The 20,182-nt window shown below is 51.5% G+C and overlaps 1 protein-coding gene across 1 annotated transcript; it reads right to left on the bottom strand.

Moving 5' to 3' along the window:
• Positions 1–469: 469 nt before the first annotated feature.
• TMEM38A (transmembrane protein 38A) lies at positions 470–19,729 on the bottom strand. The gene is made up of 6 exons (XM_078443230.2): positions 19,521–19,729; positions 7,369–7,525; positions 6,921–7,105; positions 4,589–4,676; positions 2,918–3,035; positions 470–2,083 (listed from the first exon to the last, which is right to left on the bottom strand). Exons 1-6 carry the CDS (start codon positions 19,642–19,644, stop codon positions 1,844–1,846), a joined length of 912 nt encoding a protein of 303 aa, XP_078299356.1. The 5' UTR covers positions 19,645–19,729; the 3' UTR covers positions 470–1,843.
• Between the last annotated feature and the right edge of the window lie 453 nt (positions 19,730–20,182).

Here is a 20,182-nt window from a genome sequence, read left to right as displayed (position 1 = left end):
GCATCGGGTTCTGTGCTGACAGCTCGGAACCTGGAGCCTGCTTCAGATTCTGTGTCTCTCCATCTCTCAGCCCCTCCCCTGCTCATGCTCTGTGTCTCTCTGTCTCTTAATAATAAATAAACGTTAAAAAAAAAATAAAACAAAAAAACAAGGTCCTGTACAGACTGAGCTGCAAACCCCAATCACCCAATAATCCTCCCATCTGCCTACAAAGGGCAGTGATAATCATCACCCTCTTTGCCCCCAAAAGGCAAACTGGCTTGGAGAGGGGGAGGCCCTGTGACCTATTGGTGACACAGTAAATATTTGAACTCCAAACCCCAGACTTCACCCACAGGCTCCATCCCGATTTGGGACTGCCGTGAGCCTCATCTTCTTGGAAACGCCGAATGTCTCTAAGGATACAGAACCCCCCTGTGTCCTGAGGCCTAAAGAGCAGGAATGAATCAGACAAGGCAAGAGACAAGGGTTCTTTCACAACCGATTTATTTGCTGAACCTTCATGCCGAGCCTTGACAAACATGCAAGAGGATGAATTCGGAGCTTCAGGACCCACCCAGCTCCCTCCCAGGTGTCACAGGATCAAGGCACTTTCCCAACAGCCGGGCAACATCCGGGACCCTGCTCACCCCGCCCTGATCTTGACGCAGCTGTAGGCTGAGTACCCACGTGCAGAGGACAGCTCTAAGCGGGCCCAGTCTGGGCCAAAACCCCACCTGAGACTGGCCACACCTCATCTACCCACCCCTGCTTGGATGTCCTGGTAACACAGGTTGAGATGAAGGAGGCCGGGGGCAGGGGGTGGGGGCTCAGCTATCGTTCCCCTCACTCACCCTGAAGCATGTCCCGGGCCCGCCCAGCGGCAGCAAGATGCCCAGCACAGAGCAAGCCGACTCCTCTGATTGGCTGAGTGAGCAGTGGAGGACGCAGGCATGAGGGAGGCCTGACGCTTCTAGGGCCCAACAGCAGGTGCTCGGAGCCCCTTCACAGAGCTGGATCTTGGGACCCCTGCCCGGCCAACTGCATTTCTTTGGTTTAGCACCAGCCTGAAGCCAAAGATCAGAACGAGCCTCCCCCACCCTCCAAGCTCTCCAGACTGGCCTAGGTGTGTCTACCGAAGGCCCCCTTTGTGCCAGGTAACTTGTGGGGTTCTCCGATCCACAAACACAAATCATCTAAAATGCAAAGCCGCTCTCAAGCATGGTGAACATCCGTCAAGGCCTCCCCTCCCGACTGCGTGGTGCTTAACAGTTTATAAGGCTGGTTCCCATCCAGGCACACACCAACACTTCCATGAGGAGGAGGGCTGGGGGTCCCCACCGTACAGGTGGGGAACAGACGGCTTGGAGGAGGCAACTTGCCCGGTGCCTTCCAGGAGGGGTGGGCAAGAAGAGACGTGGAAGGTCATAGCAGCCGCCTCCCAGCGGGTACTTAGGAAATGGCCATCAAATTCGTGACTCTCACCCTGACCTGAAATTCTTTCGGAGTCAAGATGTAGTTTTAGAGAGGAAATGATGGAGCAAGAATATACTGCTAGAGTTTCCGGCTGGAGCCACTGCCAGGATTCTGTGGGCCTCCCCGCCGAATCAAGCTGGGTCGCTATGGTGGCCTGGCAGAAAGAGAGGGACCCCTCCATTCCCACAAATGCCCCTCAGCCCCATATCTCATTTAACGCCCCCCGCCCCCATCAGCCCTGGAGGGTGGGCTGATGGCCCCAGTTTGTAGACTGGGACGTCAAGGCCCGGAGAGGGGAAAGCTGAGCCCAGGAGGTGCCCACACCAACTCTGAGGGTCCTGGGTCTGGGTCTTCTCCCCGGCACCCCACACGGCCTCTGGGCCACCCACTAATCTGCCTTCTTGGTTTTCTTCTTCCTGGAGCCCTCGCTCAGCTCCTCCTTGGACTTAGCAGGCAGGGCTGAGTGCGGGGAGCCGGGCCCGCCGCCGCCGTGGGACCCGCCGTGGGACCCACCATGGTTGTTGTGGTAATGGTCATCCCCCCAGGCAGCCCCAAACAGCACAGGGCAGATGTAACCCTCCAGAACATCAAAAGGGGAGCCATGAGAGTGAGTGGCCGTCAGGAACACCTGAGGTGGGATGGCAGAAGGGCAGGGAGACAGCGAGAGAGACAGAGGGAAACCGAGGCAGAAAGCAAAGTGGGGGGATGGGAGAGGGAAGAGGGGAGAGAAGGTCAGCCAGGTTAAGGTCAGAGGTAGCCCAGACCCCCCCCCCCCACTCTGGCTTTATGCACCCCCGGGAGGGTGACCAACTGTCCCAGGTTTCCCGGGATATGGAACTTCCGGTGTTGAAACCCAGATAGCATCGGGCACACGGAGACAGGTGATCTCCCCCCTTGCCTCCCACCTCGGCTCAGAGAGGAACAGTGCTTGGCCTGAGGTTGCTCACTGCCTTCCCCTTTTCAGTGGCCTATGGGTCTCCTCCCCGCCAGCCAGCCAGCAGCCACGCTCCCCAGACGCATGGGGAAGGCAGGGTGGTCCCTGAAGACCCCCCCTGGGTGAGTCAACCCCAACTCAAGGCCTCAGGATCAGACCAGCACCATTCCTGGCCTAGCCTGGGTCCCCTGTATCCTGACTGTGCTTTCCCTGGGTCTCATCCGTCAGCTCTCCACTGCCAAGGCACAAGCTCCCCTCCCCCCACCCCCCGATTCTCCAAATGGACTTCGTACACTCCTGCCCCACTCTTAAGCTGGGCCCTCTGCCCAGAAGGCCTTATTCTTCTCACCCAGTCCCCTACCTGCTGGACACTCCTCTTACCAGACCTTCTTCCCACGCACGGACCTCCTGGCACCCCCTTCCCCAGCCCCCTGCCTTAGGGCTGTCCTTTCTGGGACACAAGACTACAAGCCCGAGCTCCCAGCCTGGAAGGTGCGGGCTGGGGTGGGTCAGGGCAGCAAGACTTACCTTACAGGACACCATGAACACGGTGAAGATGAAGGTAAGGCTGGCTTTGGACACGGGGAGCCAGCGGGTCTGCTGCAGGGTGAAGAGTATGGCTCCATACAGGCTGGCCTTTGTGGGGCTGGAGGGGGCAGCCTCAGTTACCGCGAGGCGCCAGCCACGCAGCCCAGGCCTTTTTACCTCTGGCCCCGACCCCGCCTGCCCACTGCCGGCCCCAGCTCACATCCCAGCTTCTCCTGAGCGTGACGTGGGAAGGGGCCTGCATGGCACGGATACGGTGGTGTCTCCCTGCACAGTAAAGGGTTAACAGGGCCCGGAGAGGTTCTTCTTTCTTAACTTCCTTACGGGATAGGTTTTCAAGACAGACCCGTGACTTCCGGTCCTGATGTCTGTTGTGCACCGCCGTCCTTAATGATGATAATTCTGCCTGGTATTTCCAAAGCACTCGCCCGCCAGGGACCGGTGCTGCGGAATCTATCCGTGTGGTTCCTGGGGGCCCCTCACCCTCAGCTGATGAGGCGGAAAAGGAATCCAAGGGGGGAAACCACCTGCCCACTTGGTTGCAGACAACACAGCTAGCCGTCTGGGTCCCGATTTCCTTGTCGGTGGCCCGAGGGTGGGAATACACTTTCGTGGGGGGGGGGGGGGGGTGAAATGAGCGAATTCTCTCTTCCAAGGTGTGAAATGGGAAGTAATTGTCATGGGCGTATGGGCAAGCCTTTTAATTTTGTCATATTTAAATTTTTTTTAAATGTTTATTTATTTTTGAGAGAGAGAGAGAGACAGAATGCGAGTGGGTTAGGGGCAGAGAGAGGGGGAGACGCAGAATCCGAAGCAGGCTCCGGGCTCCAAGCTGTCAGCACAGAGCCCGACTCAAGGCTCGAACTCACGAGCTGTGAGATCATGACCTGAGCCGAAGTCAGACGTCAACTGACTGAGCCACCCAGGCGCCCCTAATTTTGTCATATTTTAAATGGCCATGGTTTTTATTTGTTGTCGATTGGGAGAAAATTGAACTAGCCCAAACCAGTTAGGTCTTTTAAAAATGTATAGGTTACAGGGGCCCCTGGCTGGCTCAGTTGGTGGGATGTGTGACTCTTGATCTTGGGGTTGTGAGTTCGAGCTCTGCGTTGGGTGTAGAGATGCCTTAAAAACAAAATCTTAAAAAAAAAAAGCAATGTATGGGCTACATGCAGCATGAGGCCCTACGCAGAGTCCTGGATGCAGCTGGCTCTGCCCACCTCGTCCCGGCCACACTCCCCATCCACGCTCTGTGCCATACGCTCTCCACCAATGCTCTGTACTCCTCACTCCCCATCCATACTCTGTGCCCTGACCCCCCAGAGCTGGGCAGAATCATTTCTCTTTTCTCACTTGACAGGTGGCAGAGGTGCTGGCCTCTGTCCAGAGGTTCCTCCTTTGCCAGAAAACTCCTACTCACTCTTCACAACCCGAGTCAAGTATCTCATCTCCCTGCAGCTCTGCCTGCCCCTCCCCCCTGGGCAGATCCCTGGTTCCCCGTTTCTGGGTCCCCCAGCCTTGACCTCTGGAAGCTTCTGGAAGACAGAATCGGTGGCTGAGGCTTCCAAGTCACCGGGATTATCCAACCCAGGGTCAGGCCCAAGAGGCACCTGTACATACAGGAAGGATGAGGGGCGGAAATGGGATACTCACAAGGACATGTGCAGGATCTCATTGGTCTCCGGCTTCCAGACCCCTCGGAGCAGCTGCTCAAATTTGGACATGAGGGCGACACCAGAGCCTATGAAGACAGGGTGCCCCTGAATGAGCCTGCCACCTCCAGCTCCCCCATTCTTCTCAGCTGAATTCCCAAGGAAGCAGCTTCTCCAGAGGGACACTGAGCCTGGGGGGTCTGTTCATCAGTTGCAGCAGGGAAACTGAGGCTCAGAGAGGGTCACATGGCATATTCGGAGCAAAACTAGCATGAAGGAATTGAGGTCATATCCCATCTGCAAGGTATGTCTCAGACAAATCTGGGTTGTCTGCCCTGATGCCCTTAGGGAGTCCTGGATCCTGAGCTGTGCATAAAGCTTCCAGAAGCCTCCCCATCCCAGTCTCTCTCCTCCTCAGGGCTCTGAACTCTCAATCTTTCTTAAGCCACTTGCCCTCCAGGAGGCATGCTGTAACTCTAGGGAATTTGTTCTGTAGTATAGGCTTCCTGGAGAGTAAATAAGGAGACCCATAGGCAGACATAAATGATTATCGTTCTAGAAGAATCTTTCCATTTACCCCAAATGTATTGGTTAAAGAGGTTGGACTCCTAGAACTACTCCAGGAGTAGCTATGCTAATTGAGGTGCCTAGTATGTACCACTGGACCAGGGGTTCATATGTGGAGTGATTTTGCCCCTAAGGAGGCATTTGGAAATGTCTGGAAACACTTTTGGTTGTTGCAACTGGGGAAGGGGCTGCTACTGGTCAGCAAAGGCCAGGAATGCTGCTCAACATCCTATAAAGCACAAGACAGTCTCCACCTCAGAGCATGATCCGGCCCCATGTGTCAATGGTGTGGAGTATGCTGGAGCTCAGTGGAGGGTGAGTCTAGGCCCCAATATTTTCGCAGTACACACTTTGGTATTAGGGAGCAGGGATGAGGTGTCCAGTGGTGTTAGCACCTGCTTGAGCCTTCTTTCCCTGTCTTCCTTTTACCCCTTGGTCCACCTCTCCAACTATTATTGTCAAATTGTCTACTTCTCCTTTAACTTCTCTCAGTTTGTGCTTTATATATTTTGGTGTTTTTAGGTGCATACATGTTTGTAATTGTTACATCTTCCTCGTGGATCGACCCGTCATTATAAAGTACCCCTCTTTATTTTTAGTAGCATTTTTGTTTGTTTGTTTTAAAGTCTGTCTTGGTCTACCTCCTAGCATAGCTAGAGGAGAGGGGAAAGGAGGCCTTCAGAGTAGTTAAGAATGTGGACGGTGAATTCAGAGGACCTAGAGACAGACCTCGCGGCACACCCTTAGCTGTGTGACCGCGGGCAAGTGATTTCATTTCCTTCCTCAGTGAAAGGGGATGACATTAGACTTCTAAAGCAGGGTCTTAAGGATCAAATGGGGTAAGATGCACAAAGGGCTCAACTCAAACCTGTCCTGGGTCATAAAGTCTTCACTGGGCATCCATGAACACGGACAGGAAACCAAACTACATCTTTTTCATGCCCCTCACTGAAACACAACCTTTCCTTCCATCGTGAAGGGAGGTAGTGAGCTGAGTAGGATTTGCAAGTCTGTGACTCCATCACCAACAGAATCCACAGATTTATTTCCTTTTCACGTTCCCGTGGTTGTAGATGGTTTCATAATATCGTTTGTGCTGGACAGCACTTCAAAAGGTTGAGAATTCCCTATTTGCTAACGAATGGTCTGTTATTGAGTGCCTCAGTAGAGATGTATAAAATGACTATGCCATACTAAAACTTTGTTTGATGCCTATTTTGAAATAACGGGCCTCTTTTATCATCATATATATTTCATTTTATGCACTTAAAAACATAAAAGGCTTTCCCGGACTCAAAAAGGGCCATGGTCCACAAAGGTTAAGAACCCCTATAGTTACAGGGGTGTGATTTCTTCTCCAGGAAGCATTTGGCAACATCTGGAGACACTTCTGGTTGTTACGCTGGCGGGTGCTACTGACTTCTGGTGGGGGGAGGCCAGGGATGCTGCTCTACATGTTACAACGCACGGGACAGCACCCCCCCCCCCCCCCAGAGGGTGATCTGGCACCAAATATCAGAAGTGTTGCAGCTGAGAAAACGTGCTTGAGAGACAGCCGTCACTGTCTCATTGTCCTGTTAATCTTTGACAGCTAAATTCTGGAAGAATTTTCCCATTTACTCTAAAGGTGTTGGCTAAAGACACTGGACTCCCGCAACAGTCCTGACACCCCTCGGCCTGGACCAATATCTATGCCGACCTGGGTGCCCGACATGTAGCACACTGAGCAGCGGTGATTTTTCCATTGTTATCATGGTCCTGTTTACCTTTGACCCAGCCGGTGGCAATCATGACGAACCACCCATGGTGGTAGTGGTGGTGGGCGTGATGGATGCCCACGGCGATCTTTCGGACTCTGACTACCTCCTTCATGGCCACAAATATAAGTTTCACAGGTAAGAAGCAGACACACTTGTAAAAGAGGTCCAGGGGGCAGAAGAAAATCAAGTACCTTTGGGGAGAGAATGAGGAGCGTCAGGGGGAGACAGACTGTGGGGGGTCCCTGGGAGGTTGGGTCCAGACCTCCCCTCCCCCCCAACTTGTTGGGCTCAGGACAGAGCTGGGCAGTGGAGAGCAGTGCGTTCAGGCCCACGGTGGAGATTGTGCTGATGGGTCCTATTTCCCCCAACCTCCTGCCTCCCACCTCCCAGGTGGCTGGGTCACCCCTGCCCCCGGCTCTGCTCTCCCACACCCCACCAGCTTGACAGTGCTTACCAGACGGCCGAGGCCAGCAGGACGCTGGAATTGTTGCTGAAGTAGTCGATCAGGGGCTCCCCGAGGAGCAGATCCGCCAAGATGTAACTCCCAAAGCAGTGCAGCATGGCACACAGCCAGGACGCCAAGGGATGGCGCCGGGACAGCTCGACTGCTCCTGGGGGGGGGGGGGGGTAGGGGCCATCACTGGGGCGCCAAGAGCGTGCTTTGTCCCCATGCCCTCTGGTCAGCTTATCCTAATTCAGCTGCCTTTGCAGAGCGCCTGCCCAGTGCCTTGCAGCTCGCCCATTTCAGAGGAAGAACCCAGGCTCAGGGAGGCGGGACACATGCCTGAGGTCACACAGAGGAAAGGCAGAGCTGGGTCGGGCCTCTCTCCTCTGTGCTCAGAGAGGTGGCAATGATTGGTAATGCCAGCTCCCAGTTAGCAGGCAGCTCCAGGTCGCAGACACCGGGTTCACATCTACGTGAAGGACTCCTTCAATCGTCGTTGATACCCACCGCCAAGTGATCACTCTCATTATCCCCACAAAGAGAGGGAGAGGCGTGGAGATAGAGCCAAGTGCAGATGGGAACACTTCAATAGGGCTGCTGCTGCCTCAGGCTGATGCCAAGATCCCTACAGGCTCACGCCCGGCCTCTCGGTCTCTCCCTCTTTTTAAATTTTTATTATTGCGGTAAAATATACACGAAATATACCACTTTCACCATTTTTTAAGTGCACAGCTCAGGGGCATTAGGCACATTCTCACTGTTGGTGCAGCCATCATCACCATCCATCTCCAGGACTTTTTCATCGTCCCCAACTGAAACTCTGTCCCCCTTAAACACTTAACTCCCCGTTCTCTCCCTTCAGCCCCTGGCGTCCACCATTCTACTTTCGGTCTCTGTGAATTTGACCCCTCTAGGGACCCCATGTAGGTGGGATCACACAGTATCTGTCCTTTCGTAGTCTGGCTTATTTTCCTTAGCGTGATGTCCTCAAGGCACGCTCGTGTTGGAGCGCTGCTAGTGTTAGAATTCCTTCTTTTTAAGGTTGAAAAATATCCCATTGAATGGTTAGACCACATTTTGTTTCTTCAACTCATCCATCGATGGACGTCTGAGCCGTTCCCACCTTTTGGCTATTGTGAATAATGCCGTGAAGAACACGGCACGTACAAATATCTGAGTTCCTGGTTTCAACTCTTGCGGTGACATATCCAGAAGTGGAATTGATGGGTCATATGGTAATTCTATATTAACATTTTTTTTTAAGTTTTAAATATTTACTTATTTATTTATTTTGAGAGAGAGAGAGTAGGGGAGGGCCAGAGAGAGAGAGGGAGAGAGAAAATCCCAGGCAGGCTCCGCACTGCCAGCACTGAGCCCAGCATGGGACTTGAACTTACGAACCACGAGTCCATGACCTGAGACAGAATCAAGAGTCAGACGCCCAACAGACTGAGCCACCCAGGCGCCCTATGCTTAATTTTTTGAGGAACTGCCATATTGTTTCCCACAACCGCTGCACGATTTCACATTCCCACCAACAGGGCATGAGGGTTCCACCTTCTCCACATCCTCGCCAACACTTGTTATTTTCTGTTATGAGCTAGTGGCCCGGAAGAAATAAAGACACACAAGCAGAAGGGGCCAAGCACAAATGCCACCTCCTCTAGGAAGGCTTCCTGGCTCTGCTGAGTCGGTCACTCCTGCCTCTGGGCTCCCACAACCCTGTGGACTTCATCCTACCATGGGTCTTGGTATTCTACTTAATTGGTTTTTTTTTTAATTTTTATTTTAATGTTTATTTATTTTTGAAGGAGAGAGAGACAGCATGTGAGCGGGGGAGGAGCAGAGAGAGAGAGAGAGAGAGACAGAATCGGATGCAGGCTCCAGGCTCTGAGCTGTCAGCACAGAGCCTGACGCGGGGCTCGAACTCACAGACCGCGAGATCATGACCTGAGCCGAAGTCGGACGCTCAACCGACGGAGCCACCCAGGCGCCCCAACTTAATTGTGAACACCGACGGGAAGTAGATGAGAGGTTGCCTCGGGCTAGAGGGAATGGGGGAGAATGGAGAGTGACAGTTAAAGGATAGAGGTTTCTTTCGGAGGGGATGGTCGCACAATTCTGTGAATATACTAAAAACCAATGAACGGGATGCTTTAAGTGGGTGAATTGGGTAGTATATGAATTAGAGCCCAATAAAGCTGTTATAAAATAAACAACAATGGAAAAAATGTAACTTATTTCTGTTTCTGTAACGGAGGATACACACTCATAAATGATACTAAATTGAGTCTTCCTATGAACCCAAGGCAACAACAACAACAACAACGAAGGATGGTTCTGCTTAGCGGAGAGGAACAGGAATCCTCTCCCTCAAGAAGATGGCTCAGTGCATCGGCCTGCAACTTTACAAATCAGACAGCAGCGCCCCACCCCAGAGCATCTCGGTTGGCCAGTCTGGGGTGTGGCTGGGCTTACGGATTTTTTGATTTTTCTGGGTGATTCTTATGGGCAGCAATGTTGAACATCACACGGCGACAGAGGAATGAGCTGGCTGATGTCCCGATGTCCTGCAGCCCTGATAAGCCAAGATCTTCTATGTGTGGCTAGGAGGATAGGCTCCCAAGAACAATGGTTTCCAAACTGTGTTCCTAGGAACCCTGAGGATTTGTAGGAGAGACCAAATGGGAACGTTCTGGGTCCTTCACCCCGTGTCCACCAGAGCATACCTGCATTTACTGCTTCATCTCAGTGTTCAAGACAAGCCTTTTGTTTTGTTTTGTTTTGTTTTGTTTTGTTTTGTTTTAAAGCTATCTCTGTGCTGGGGGCACCTGGCTGGCTCAGTTGGAAAACGATGAGACTCTTGATCTCGGGGTTGTGAGTTAGAGCCCCACATCGGGTATAGAGATTGCGTAAAAATAAAACCTTTGGGGTGCCTGGGGGGCTCAGTTAAGTGTCCGACTCTTGATTTCAGCTCAGGACATGATCTCACAGTCCATTAGTTCCAGCCCTGCATATGGCTCTGTGCTGACAGCGTGGAACCTGTTTGGCATTCTCTCTGTCTCTCCCTCTCTACCCCTTCCCCATTTGCATGCTTTCTCTCTGTCTCAGAGTAAATAAATAAACAAAAAAAAAAAAAAAAAAAAGAACTTTAGAAAAAAAAAGCGTATGTCAATACTGCCGAATAAAGTCAGTAGCTGGTGTTCATGGGATTGTACCAGTGTCAGTTTCCTGGTTGGAGTAATGAGCTACCAGTATGTAAGACGATCTCACTGGGGGAAGCTGGGGGAAGGGGACTTGGGAACTCTTCACACGACTTTTGCCACTTCTTACGAGTTTGTAACTTTTTAAAAAATGTGTTTAATTCCCACATTGAAATAGAGGGCAAAGGTCTAGTTCTTAAAAAGTAAGTTTATAAAAACTATCTAGGGGAATAGGATTAATGCCTCTGAATCAAATCCTTACACTTTGTATTACGTAAAGTCTTTAGAATCTTTATAAACAGGTTCTATCATTATGTCAAATTATTTTGTTTGTTTTAAGTAATCTCTATGCCCAATGCGGGGCTCGAACTCACAGCCCCGAGATCAAGAGTTGTATGCTCTACAGACTGAGCCAGCCAGGTGTCCCCTATCTTCATGTTAACATCGTCATAATCTTCTGTAGCCACACCCCAGAGTTGCAACCTGGTGTTTCCTGCTGTGACAACTATCGATTTCTTCCCTCCCCCACCAGTTTCATTTTCCAGAGAATGCTTTTAGGATTAAGCCGTAAGGCACAGACACTTAGCTCTCATGGCCAGAGCAGGTACCAAAGACTCCCCTTAAATGACTTACTTGAATCCAGTGACAACTCCACTCAACGTGGATGTGAAATGACAAGGTTACATGTGATCTGTTAATCAAAAGACTAATCAAAATAAATGATCCCAGGTTTGGCTTGTTGTTGTTGTTTTTTTTTAAGGTTACTTTGTTTCTAGAAATTGGATGCCTCTTGTCTCTAAGTTGTCAAATCTGAATGCACATGCACTACGTCTGAAGCTATTGACATCAATACCTATGCATACGGTCAATACACTCAAAACATTGATTTGGTCTTAGTCCTTCGTTGAATACGGGGACCTCATCAGTCTTACCTGCTGCTGCCCCCCGCCCCCACCACCGTGCGTGGCACTGTGCCTGACACATAGTAGCTGCCCAATAAATAGTTGTGAGAGAATGAACTCCTGCCCTCACAGAGCTTACATTCTTGCAAATGCGGGCAGAACAGCTCGTAGGCATTGAGGTTGGGTTTGCGCACTTTGGGATGCACCGTATGAAAACCTCCCCTGCTCCATCTATTTGTGGAGTTACTATTTTGTCCCAGGCAACTGTAAGCCTTGACTCTATCCTGGAGAGCTTTTAATCACGCATAACAGAGGGATCAATAAATATCCCCACTTGCAGCGAGTTATATGGGGGACCAGTGTCCCCCTGCCCACAATTCATGTCTGCCGGAACCTCAGAATGTGACCTTATTTGGAATAGGGTCAGTGTAGGGTTTTCATTCCAAGAAACATGAAGTCCAATCCCTTCTGTAGAAGGAGCTGCCTTCTTAGCTTGGTCAACTTTATAGAGAAGTGGGGGGGGGGGGCTAGGAGTATGTGCCCCCGCTCCAGAGGGAAAAAAAGCCCCAGTTTCCCTCCATACACACAGTTGGGAGAATCTATAGGCAACACCACCTTGGAGGCAGTTTGGCAACACTGAGGAAATCTGAGGCTGTGCGTTGCCCGTGTCTCAGCAATTCTGCTCCTCACGGCTGACTCAAAAGAAACTAGCAAAGGAGACCAGGGTGGGGGTCAGGGGGAGGATTCCACTGCCACACTGTTATAGGACAAAAGTATTTATCTCTTAGTGAGGGGTGGAGACTCACACAAAATGGGTTACCACAGAGCCGCTATTTAAAAGTGAACTAGATCGGGGCGCCTGGGGGGGCTCAGTCGGTCAAGCGTCTGACTTCGGCTCAGGTCACCATCTCAAGGGTCCCTGAGTTCAGGCCCCGCATCGGGCTCTGTGCTGACAGCTCAGAGCCCGGAGCCTGCTTCCGATTCTGTGTCTCCCTCTCTCTCTGCCTCTCCCCTGCTCGTGCTCAGTCTCTCTCTCAAAAATAAAGATTAAAAAAATTTTTTAGTAAAAAATAAATAAGTAAAAGTGAATTAGATCTATAGCCCTGGGAACAAAATCCCTTCTGGTTGAGAACCACCACTCTAGATAAATCCACGTGGATAAATCCCGTACGGTTATTACTGAGTAAAAACGTTAGGTTGCAAGAGGATACATTTATGTATATGTTAAGTATATATTTGAAACAACATACTCCATGTAGTTTAGAGACACATACACGGCAGAGAAGGTGTAAATACAGGCGTGGGAACAATACGAGCCAATTTTAGGGTGGCGGTCACATCTAGAGAAGGAGGGACGGGGAAGGGACAGGGTTGGCTGGGTCTCTATTTATTTATTTAAAAAATCATCTGAGGGGCACCTGGGTGGCTCTTTCGGTGGAGCGTCCGACTTCTGCTCAGTCCATGATCTCATGATTCGTGGGTTCGAGCCCCGCATCAGGCTCACGGCTGTCAGCGTGGAGCCGGCTTCGGATACTCTGTCCCCCTAGCTCTCTGCCCCTCCCCCACAGTGCTCTCTATCTCAAAAATAAATGAGCATAGGAAAAAAAAAGTATTTAAAAAATAATAATAAAAATAAAAAATATCTGAAGCAAATCTATGTTCACATCCGTTAAATCTGTGTAGAGGGAAGAGCGGTATCTGTGATATTTATTCTATGTGTATGAAATCTTTAATCACCAAAATGGGTGAAAACAAGAGTCTCCTGGAAAGCTGATAAGCAGGAGGGCTATGGGATACTCATCCGCCTTATCACACTGGGGTCCACACTCTGTACTGAGCCCCCTCACTACCTGTCCCCTCTCTGATGGCCATGACCAGGGGGCCAGGAACCAGGGAAGTCTTGGGTGGGCAGGGGGATCCTGTTCCTCCAGGAACAGGAGGTCTTGGGTGGGCAGTGGGGCGCCAGGCTACATCCTATCTGCAAGAACCCAACAAAAATTTCCGGAAGGCTCTTAAAAAATCATGTTCACAGCAGCACTGTTCACAACTGCCAGAGGGTAGAAACAACCCAAGTGTCCACCAATAGATGAATGGATAAACAGAATGTGATCGAGCCACACAATGAAATGTGATTCAGCCTTAAAGAGAAGTGAAGTCCTACAACGTGAACAAATCTTGAAGACGTGCTAAGTGAGAGAAGCCAGACACAAAAGGTCACATGGTGTATGATGTCATCTATAGGAAATGTCCAGAAAAGGCAAATCCATAGAAACAGACAGCAGGTTACTGGTTGCCAAGGGCTGGGGGCTGGGGGGAAGGGGGAAACGGGGAGTGACTCTCCATGGGTATGGGGCTTCCTTTTGGGGTGAGGAAAGTGTTCTGAACTTAAATATTCCATATAGGTGGAATCATATCACATAGCCCTTTACCTCTGGCTTTCACTGAGTGCAATATTTTTAAGGGTAATATTGGTCTTTCTCTGCTGTGAGGTATTCCATGATAGGAACAGATCACAAGGTATTTATCCATTCTCTTTTTTTATTAAAAAATTGTTTTTTAATGTTTGTTTACTTATGGAAAAGAGAGAGAGCACAAGTCGGGGAGGGACAGAGAGAGAGGGAGACACAGAATCGGAAGCAGGCTCCAGGTTCTGAGCTGTCAGCACAGAGCCCGATGCGGGGCTCGAACACACAAGCCATGTGATCACGACCTGAGCCGAAGTCAGATGCTTAACCGACTGAGCCACCCAGGCACCCTGTCTATTCTCTTGTACAAACTACATTTTATAATCAGGAAACCTGCCTGATAAAAGTTGTTTGAGAGGAAGTCCTAAACACACTCCCCTTTCTCTTTGGTCCCCCCCACCAACTAACCAGGTGACCTTGGACAGACCATTTTTGCTCTGTGTCTGGCTCCTTCTATCAGGTGTGAACCCCAATCCCCTCTTTGCCCAGCTCCTAACAAGGGCTGGCATCGAATTTTCCCTCCTCACCCTGGGATTACAAGCCCAGAGTGCATCTTCTCCCCGCCCTCAGGGTCGTCCTAAGTCTTAGCATTTACAAAGGTCCTACAGTATGAAGCAGAATGTTCTTTCCTCTTCTTTGGGGCGTCTATTTAAAATGTGGCCAGCTGAGAGTTAATCCTTCGGAGCAACTGGTGGGTCCCGCAGGAGCCGGGTCAGGTGAGGCACCCATGTTTTGCAGAAATGGATACCTCTGCATCTAAAAATAACCCTGAGGGGTTGAATTCTTTCCAGGGTCATTCTTGTGCCCTCTGGGACCATCCCAGGGACTGAGGCCAGGGAGTGGGGGAAGGGGCTTTTGTGGGAGTAAAGCAGGCTCCCGTGGGTGACTCCTGGTAGAAAAGTCACAGGCCCACGTTGGCCTCGGGCAAATAACTGCCTCCCAATAGCCTCCGCTTCCTCTGCTTTCAAAAGAAGAGAGTGAGAGCACCCCCTCCTCAAGTTGTGATGATTCAATGCGATGTGCACGATTATCAACACGCTTCTCAGAGCTATCAGCCTTAGTGATCTCAGGAGGAGTCTCCCCATTGCCACAGACGAGAAGACCGAGGCTGATGGGGGATGGGCCTGCCCTGAAGATCCACAGCAAGGTGGTGGCTGAGAACCTTCTCCCGGGGGCTCTTTCCCTTTGCCAGACTCCTTCCTGGCTTCTCTTGCTGGGTTTTGGGGCGGCATCAGGATCCAGGAGAATGTGGGTTGCAATCCCAGGTTTGCCACCAAAGCGTTCCCCTCTCGCTGGGTGAGCCCAGGCTAGTCACTCCTCTCCTCGGGCCTCAGCTGGTGTATTTGTGTATAACGGGTGGTGCTGGCTAGAGTGACCAACCACTCCGGGGTGGCCAGGGACCGAGGACCTCCTGGGACATGGGACTTCTGATGCTTGTCTTAATTGAACCCGGGCGAGGTGGTCACCCCAGTGCTCTTACTCATTTCAAAGGGCGCCAGTGAGGACAAAAAGAAATTATTGCTTAGTGCTTAGCAATTATGCAAGAGTTATTCCTGGAACTGGATCTGAAATGGAAAGTACCTGTGGGTGGAAATTTTAGCTGATGGATTTATAAAAATCGGCTCTGCCTGCGGAGGGAGGAGGAAGCTCCCCTCAGGTTCCTCATTCTGGCCTGGGGTGGGCAGCACAACATTCCCTCTCCGGGGGTCAGTGTCCCATCTGTGGATGGCAGGGAAGCACTAGAAGGTTCCACGGGGTGCTCTCAGCTCTGCCGTGGCTCTGTGCTATTTAGCGTGAGGTCTAAACGTAAGAGATGTATTTACAGAGACTCTCAGTGACTTTAGGGCAAGTCTTCCCCTGAGCCTTCGAGTTCAGCCACCTGCCTTGGTTTCTTTCCCTGTGAGAGGCAGCGGCCCTCTGCCCTGGAAAAACTTACAGTTTGTGCCAGAGGTCCCAAAACAGGGGTCGAGGAGCCGTCTCTTTAGCCCCGCAGCATTTTAGAAAATGTTCAAACTGCAACAAAGACATCTTTCAGTAGGTGAATAATGACACTGCGGTGCACACACACCATGGGATCTTACTCGGCGATAAACAGGAATGAGCTCTCAAGCCACGAAAACACATGGAAGAGGCTTAAATGTATGTTGCTATAGGGGAAAGAAGCCAGTCTGAAATGGCTATACACTGCACGATCCGAATTCTATGACAGTCTGCAGAAGGCAAAACCATGGAGACAGTAAAAAGATCAGTGGTTGCCAGGGGCTTGGGGGAGGGGGCAGGATGATTACGTGGGGCTTGGCGGATTTTTAGGTTAGTGAAACTATCTCTATACTATAATGGTGGATATGCGTTAGGCATGTGTCAAAATCCACAACATGTACAACACAAAGTAACCCTAATGTAAACTATAGGCCGTGGTTGATAAGATGTACAGTGATGATAATAACGATGTGGATAAATGAGGTTGGTTTGTTGATTGTAACAAATGTATCCCTCTGTGCAGAATGTTGTTGGTGGCGGAGGTCAGAGAGTAGATGGAAACTGTACTTTCAGCTTCATTTTGCTGTGGATCTAAAACTGTTCTAGAGGGGCGCCTGGGTGGCTCAGTAGGTTAAGCGTCCGACTTCGGTTCAGGTCATGATCTCACGGTCTGTGAGTTCGAGCCCTGTGTCGGGCTCTGTGCTGACTGCTCAGAGCCTGGAGCCTGTTTCAGATTCTGTGTCTCCCTCTCTCTCTGACCCTCCCCCATTCATGCTCTGTCTCTCTCTGTCTCAAAAATAAATAAACGTTAAAAAAAATTTTTTTAAATAAAACTGTTCTAGAAAAAAGTCTATTGGTCTGGAAGGTTCTTTGGATAGGTCAAGGCTTAAAGTATCCAGGACTGTCATTCATTCATCATTCAATCGTTCGGTCATGCAGCCAACATCCACTGCTTCCTCTTCTCTTCCCGTAGAGAGCTGGGGGTCCTGGAGGTGAGAGACCTGGTCCCCCCTGCCCCTACTGAGAAGCTCCAGGTCTAATAAGAAGATCCTGCCTCTTTTAGCCCATCACTTTTTAAATATTATGTAGATTTTGATTCAGCAGGTCTGGGGTGAGGGGGAGTGGTGCCTGGCATTCTGCATTTCTTAACCAGCTCCCAGGGGACATAGATGCTGTTCACCTGAGGACCACACTCTGAGCTTTGTCCTCATTCAGGCTTCTCATGAAAGCCTGACCTGGAAAATGCCTGCATCCCAGGAAACACATCCTCCCACGGCCTTACAAATGATGGTAACTACCTCTCACAAGTGCCTTAGACCCTACTACTGACAAAGGTCTCAATAGATTTTCACAACAGCCAGGCAGAAGAGTCCAGGATTACGTTCCAATGAGCCCATTTCATAGATGAGTGAGCTGAAGAAGCTCTCGGAGGCGCAGTAACCAGCCCGGTGTTTCCTCAGTGGTAGAGGCAGAACTGACTCCTAATTCAGAGATTTTTTTTTTTTCCTAAAAGCCAGCTTGGCTGTCGGCTTCACGGGTGTGCTACCTGTGCAACTGCCCAGGACCCTGTGCTCAGAGGGGCCTCCCATTCAGTTTAGTGTTCTGCTGTCACTGTCTTGAGATTCTTAAGTTCTAAATGAGGGGCCCCGACAATTCTACAGCTGGTTCTGCAATCAGCACACAGATACTGAGAAGAAAGCTTTATAGAGGCTCGGCAGGAACACCAAACCGGAGGGCTAACAGCTAAGTCCAAGTCCGACACCTCCCTTTTCTAAGGGGAAGCAATCGTAGTGATTTCCGGGGTCAGGCAGACCTGGGTTTGAATCCCAAGGTTGTCATCTACCAGCCCTGGGACCACAGGCTCATTGCATTATGTAAATTACCTTAGTCACTATTTCCTATTTCCCCAGTTACAAATGGGGATATTCTGATTCGGTTTATCTGGGGGCGGAGATGAGATGGGGCCTTAAGAGGCCCCAGGAGCCTCTGATAAGAGGCTAGGGTTCAGAACCACTGAACCTTCCCAACCTTCAGGAACCTTCAGGCTCTAGTGTCTCTAGTTCAGATGATTCACTGTGTGACTGGCAGAAACATCTCGACCCCTCTTGCAAGCTCCTGGCCAGCCTGAAGACCTCTTTCTTCCAGACGCTTGTGTCTTACGTTGCTAACGGTGTTCCTGCCCTCCATGGTTTTAGATAGCCCAAGGTGTGCTAGGTTCCATACTTGCCCAGGGGCCTGGCCTGAGCCACCAAAAATTCGTCCTGGACAGGAAATACAGCTCTGTGTTCACGCTAAGACAATACAAAGCTTATTTTGCTTTGCAAAGTAACTGGTCTCCAGAAAAGCTTTTAAAGAATAGGCTTTAGCTTGTGGGTGGACAAAAATAAAATGGAATAAAAACAGTTGGCAAGCAGACTATGATCCCATTTGCATAAAATCATGTTTCTACATCTCTACAGGGTTATAAATGCATAGAAGAGAGGTCTGGAAGGGTCGACAACACATTAACTGTAATTATCTCTTTCTCCTTTGCATTTCTCAGCTTGATTTTTAAATATACAGAAGCACCTATTTTTATCGTCTGAAAAAAAAAAAAAAGCTATTTCTATTCTGCCAGAAAAATATAGGAGTGATTTCATCTAAGTGGGAGAAAGTTTCGGGATGATTGATTCCTTTTCTAAGGCTAAATTCTCAACTCCCTTTCCTTTGCTGGCGTGCTATAATAGTTATAACACCAGGAGATGAACAAGAAACATTGGGTGAGCCTTGTATAAAAATAGAACACATTCTAAGGAGGCTATTTACCATCACTTAACAAATGTTTTCAAAAGACCCAAGAAGCAGAGTCTTTCTTCTCTCCTGCGATTCTCCACGGGGGTCTGGAGCTGGCGGGGGTAGCTAACCCCGAATCACCCTGCCCTAGGGCCGGTTCTGCTCAGTCAGTGGAAGGATAGGAGCCAGGGCTGAAAGAATTCCTGCCGGGAGAGGAGACCCAGCTTCGCCCGGCCGGAGGAGGAGGGGAGATTGCCCGAGGGCCGCAGCGGAGAGGGGGCGCCGGTGTCACTTTCTCAGAACCGGATTACTGCCCCCAGCACGGCCGGCCCTTATATAGACACTCAGCAGCCGCTCGGGCTCCGCGCGCCAAGGGCAAGAGGGGAGGTCAAGGCTGCGGCCGGCCAGGACATCTGGACTGGCCCGCAGCGCCGACCCCCGCCTGCGCCCTCACCAAGACCTACGCCGCTTGCGCAAGTTCTTAGGACCATGCCAGGATCCCTGACCTGCTCTCCCAGCCCCCTCCCAAGCACCTGTTCCCCCTCCTCTGAACAATCACGTTCCTCTTCTGCCCTTCAGCCCGTATCTGCTTCCCCTCCCCCAGCCTCACAATCCCGGGGGCTTCTCTCCTTGCTCTCCCTCTTGTCTCCCACCCCCGCTTCCGCCCACCCCATGTGGAAGAACCGCATGATCCCGGCACCTGCTGCTCCCCGGAACCAGTCCCTCGGACTGTCCCCCCAGGATCTAGGGCATCCCCCGCCTCGGACCCGCAGGTTTACCCCCGCCCCCCGCCCCCTCCCCGCGATGCCAGCCCCCGCGGGCTCCTGGCCCTGGCTCACCTGGCTCATACTTGAGGTAGAGAATGGAGACGATGAAGTAGCTGAGGTCGAAGACCGGGAAGAGCGGCACCCGCGAGAAGCTGAGCGCCAGCTCGCCTAGGCTCAGCGCCGAGAGCAGCTCCATGGCGCCCGCCGGGTCCCACCCCAGCCCCCGGCCCAGTAAGTCCCGCAGCCCGCGGCCCGGCAACTGCGCCCCCGCCGCTGGACCCGCCCCCGCCCGCCAGGCGCCGCCCCCAACCCGGCCCCCGCGGGAGAGGAGGGACGGCCCCAGGCCCCCGGGCGGGTGGTGGGGCCGTTCTGTCCCTTGAAGCCTAGTCGGGTGTCCGCTACTCCGTCCCTCGGGCCATCGCGACCCCATTCAGCCCAGCGAGACGGGGTGCAGGGGTCCCTGTGGTGTGCGTTGGACAGGGTAGCCGTCCCTGGCGGGGGGGGGGGGGGGGTCCTTCCCGCGCGGAGCCCACCCAGGCGGGACGGAACAGTTAGGACCCTGTCCCGGTGGGACTCGATTAGGATCCATGTCCTCTTTGGAGCCTTTGGATCGGGACCAGCACCCTCTGTGGGGCCCGACCAGTTGTGAACCCCATCTTCCCGTATCCCAGAGGGTCAAGACCCCAATTGTCTGTGGAGCTGTCATGACCCTAATCCTCTATGGGGCTCTGTAA

The sequence above is a fragment of the Panthera onca genome, chromosome A2, assembly GCF_046562875.1.
Source record: "Panthera onca isolate mPanOnc1 chromosome A2, mPanOnc1 haplotype 2, whole genome shotgun sequence".
Classification (NCBI taxonomy): domain Eukaryota; kingdom Metazoa; phylum Chordata; class Mammalia; order Carnivora; family Felidae; genus Panthera; species Panthera onca.
Note: the sequence above shows the minus strand (reverse complement) of the source record. Positions and strands in the feature narration are given on the sequence as shown.

What these genes read in the sequence shown, in the direction of transcription:
- TMEM38A (XM_078443230.2), bottom strand. Translation starts at nt 19,644, where the DNA reads ATGGAGCTGCTCTCGGCGCTGAGCCTAGGCGAGCTGGCGCTCAGCTTC. An exon ending in TGCCACCGGCTGGGTCAAAG is followed by an intron (nt 4,677 to 6,920) that starts GTAAACAGGACC and finishes CTGTCTTCATAG; the next exon opens with GCTCTGGTGTCGCCCTCATG. An exon ending in GAGATCCTGCACATGTCCTT is followed by an intron (nt 3,036 to 4,588) that starts GTGAGTATCCCA and finishes TGCCCCCTCCAG; the next exon opens with CCCCACAAAGGCCAGCCTGT.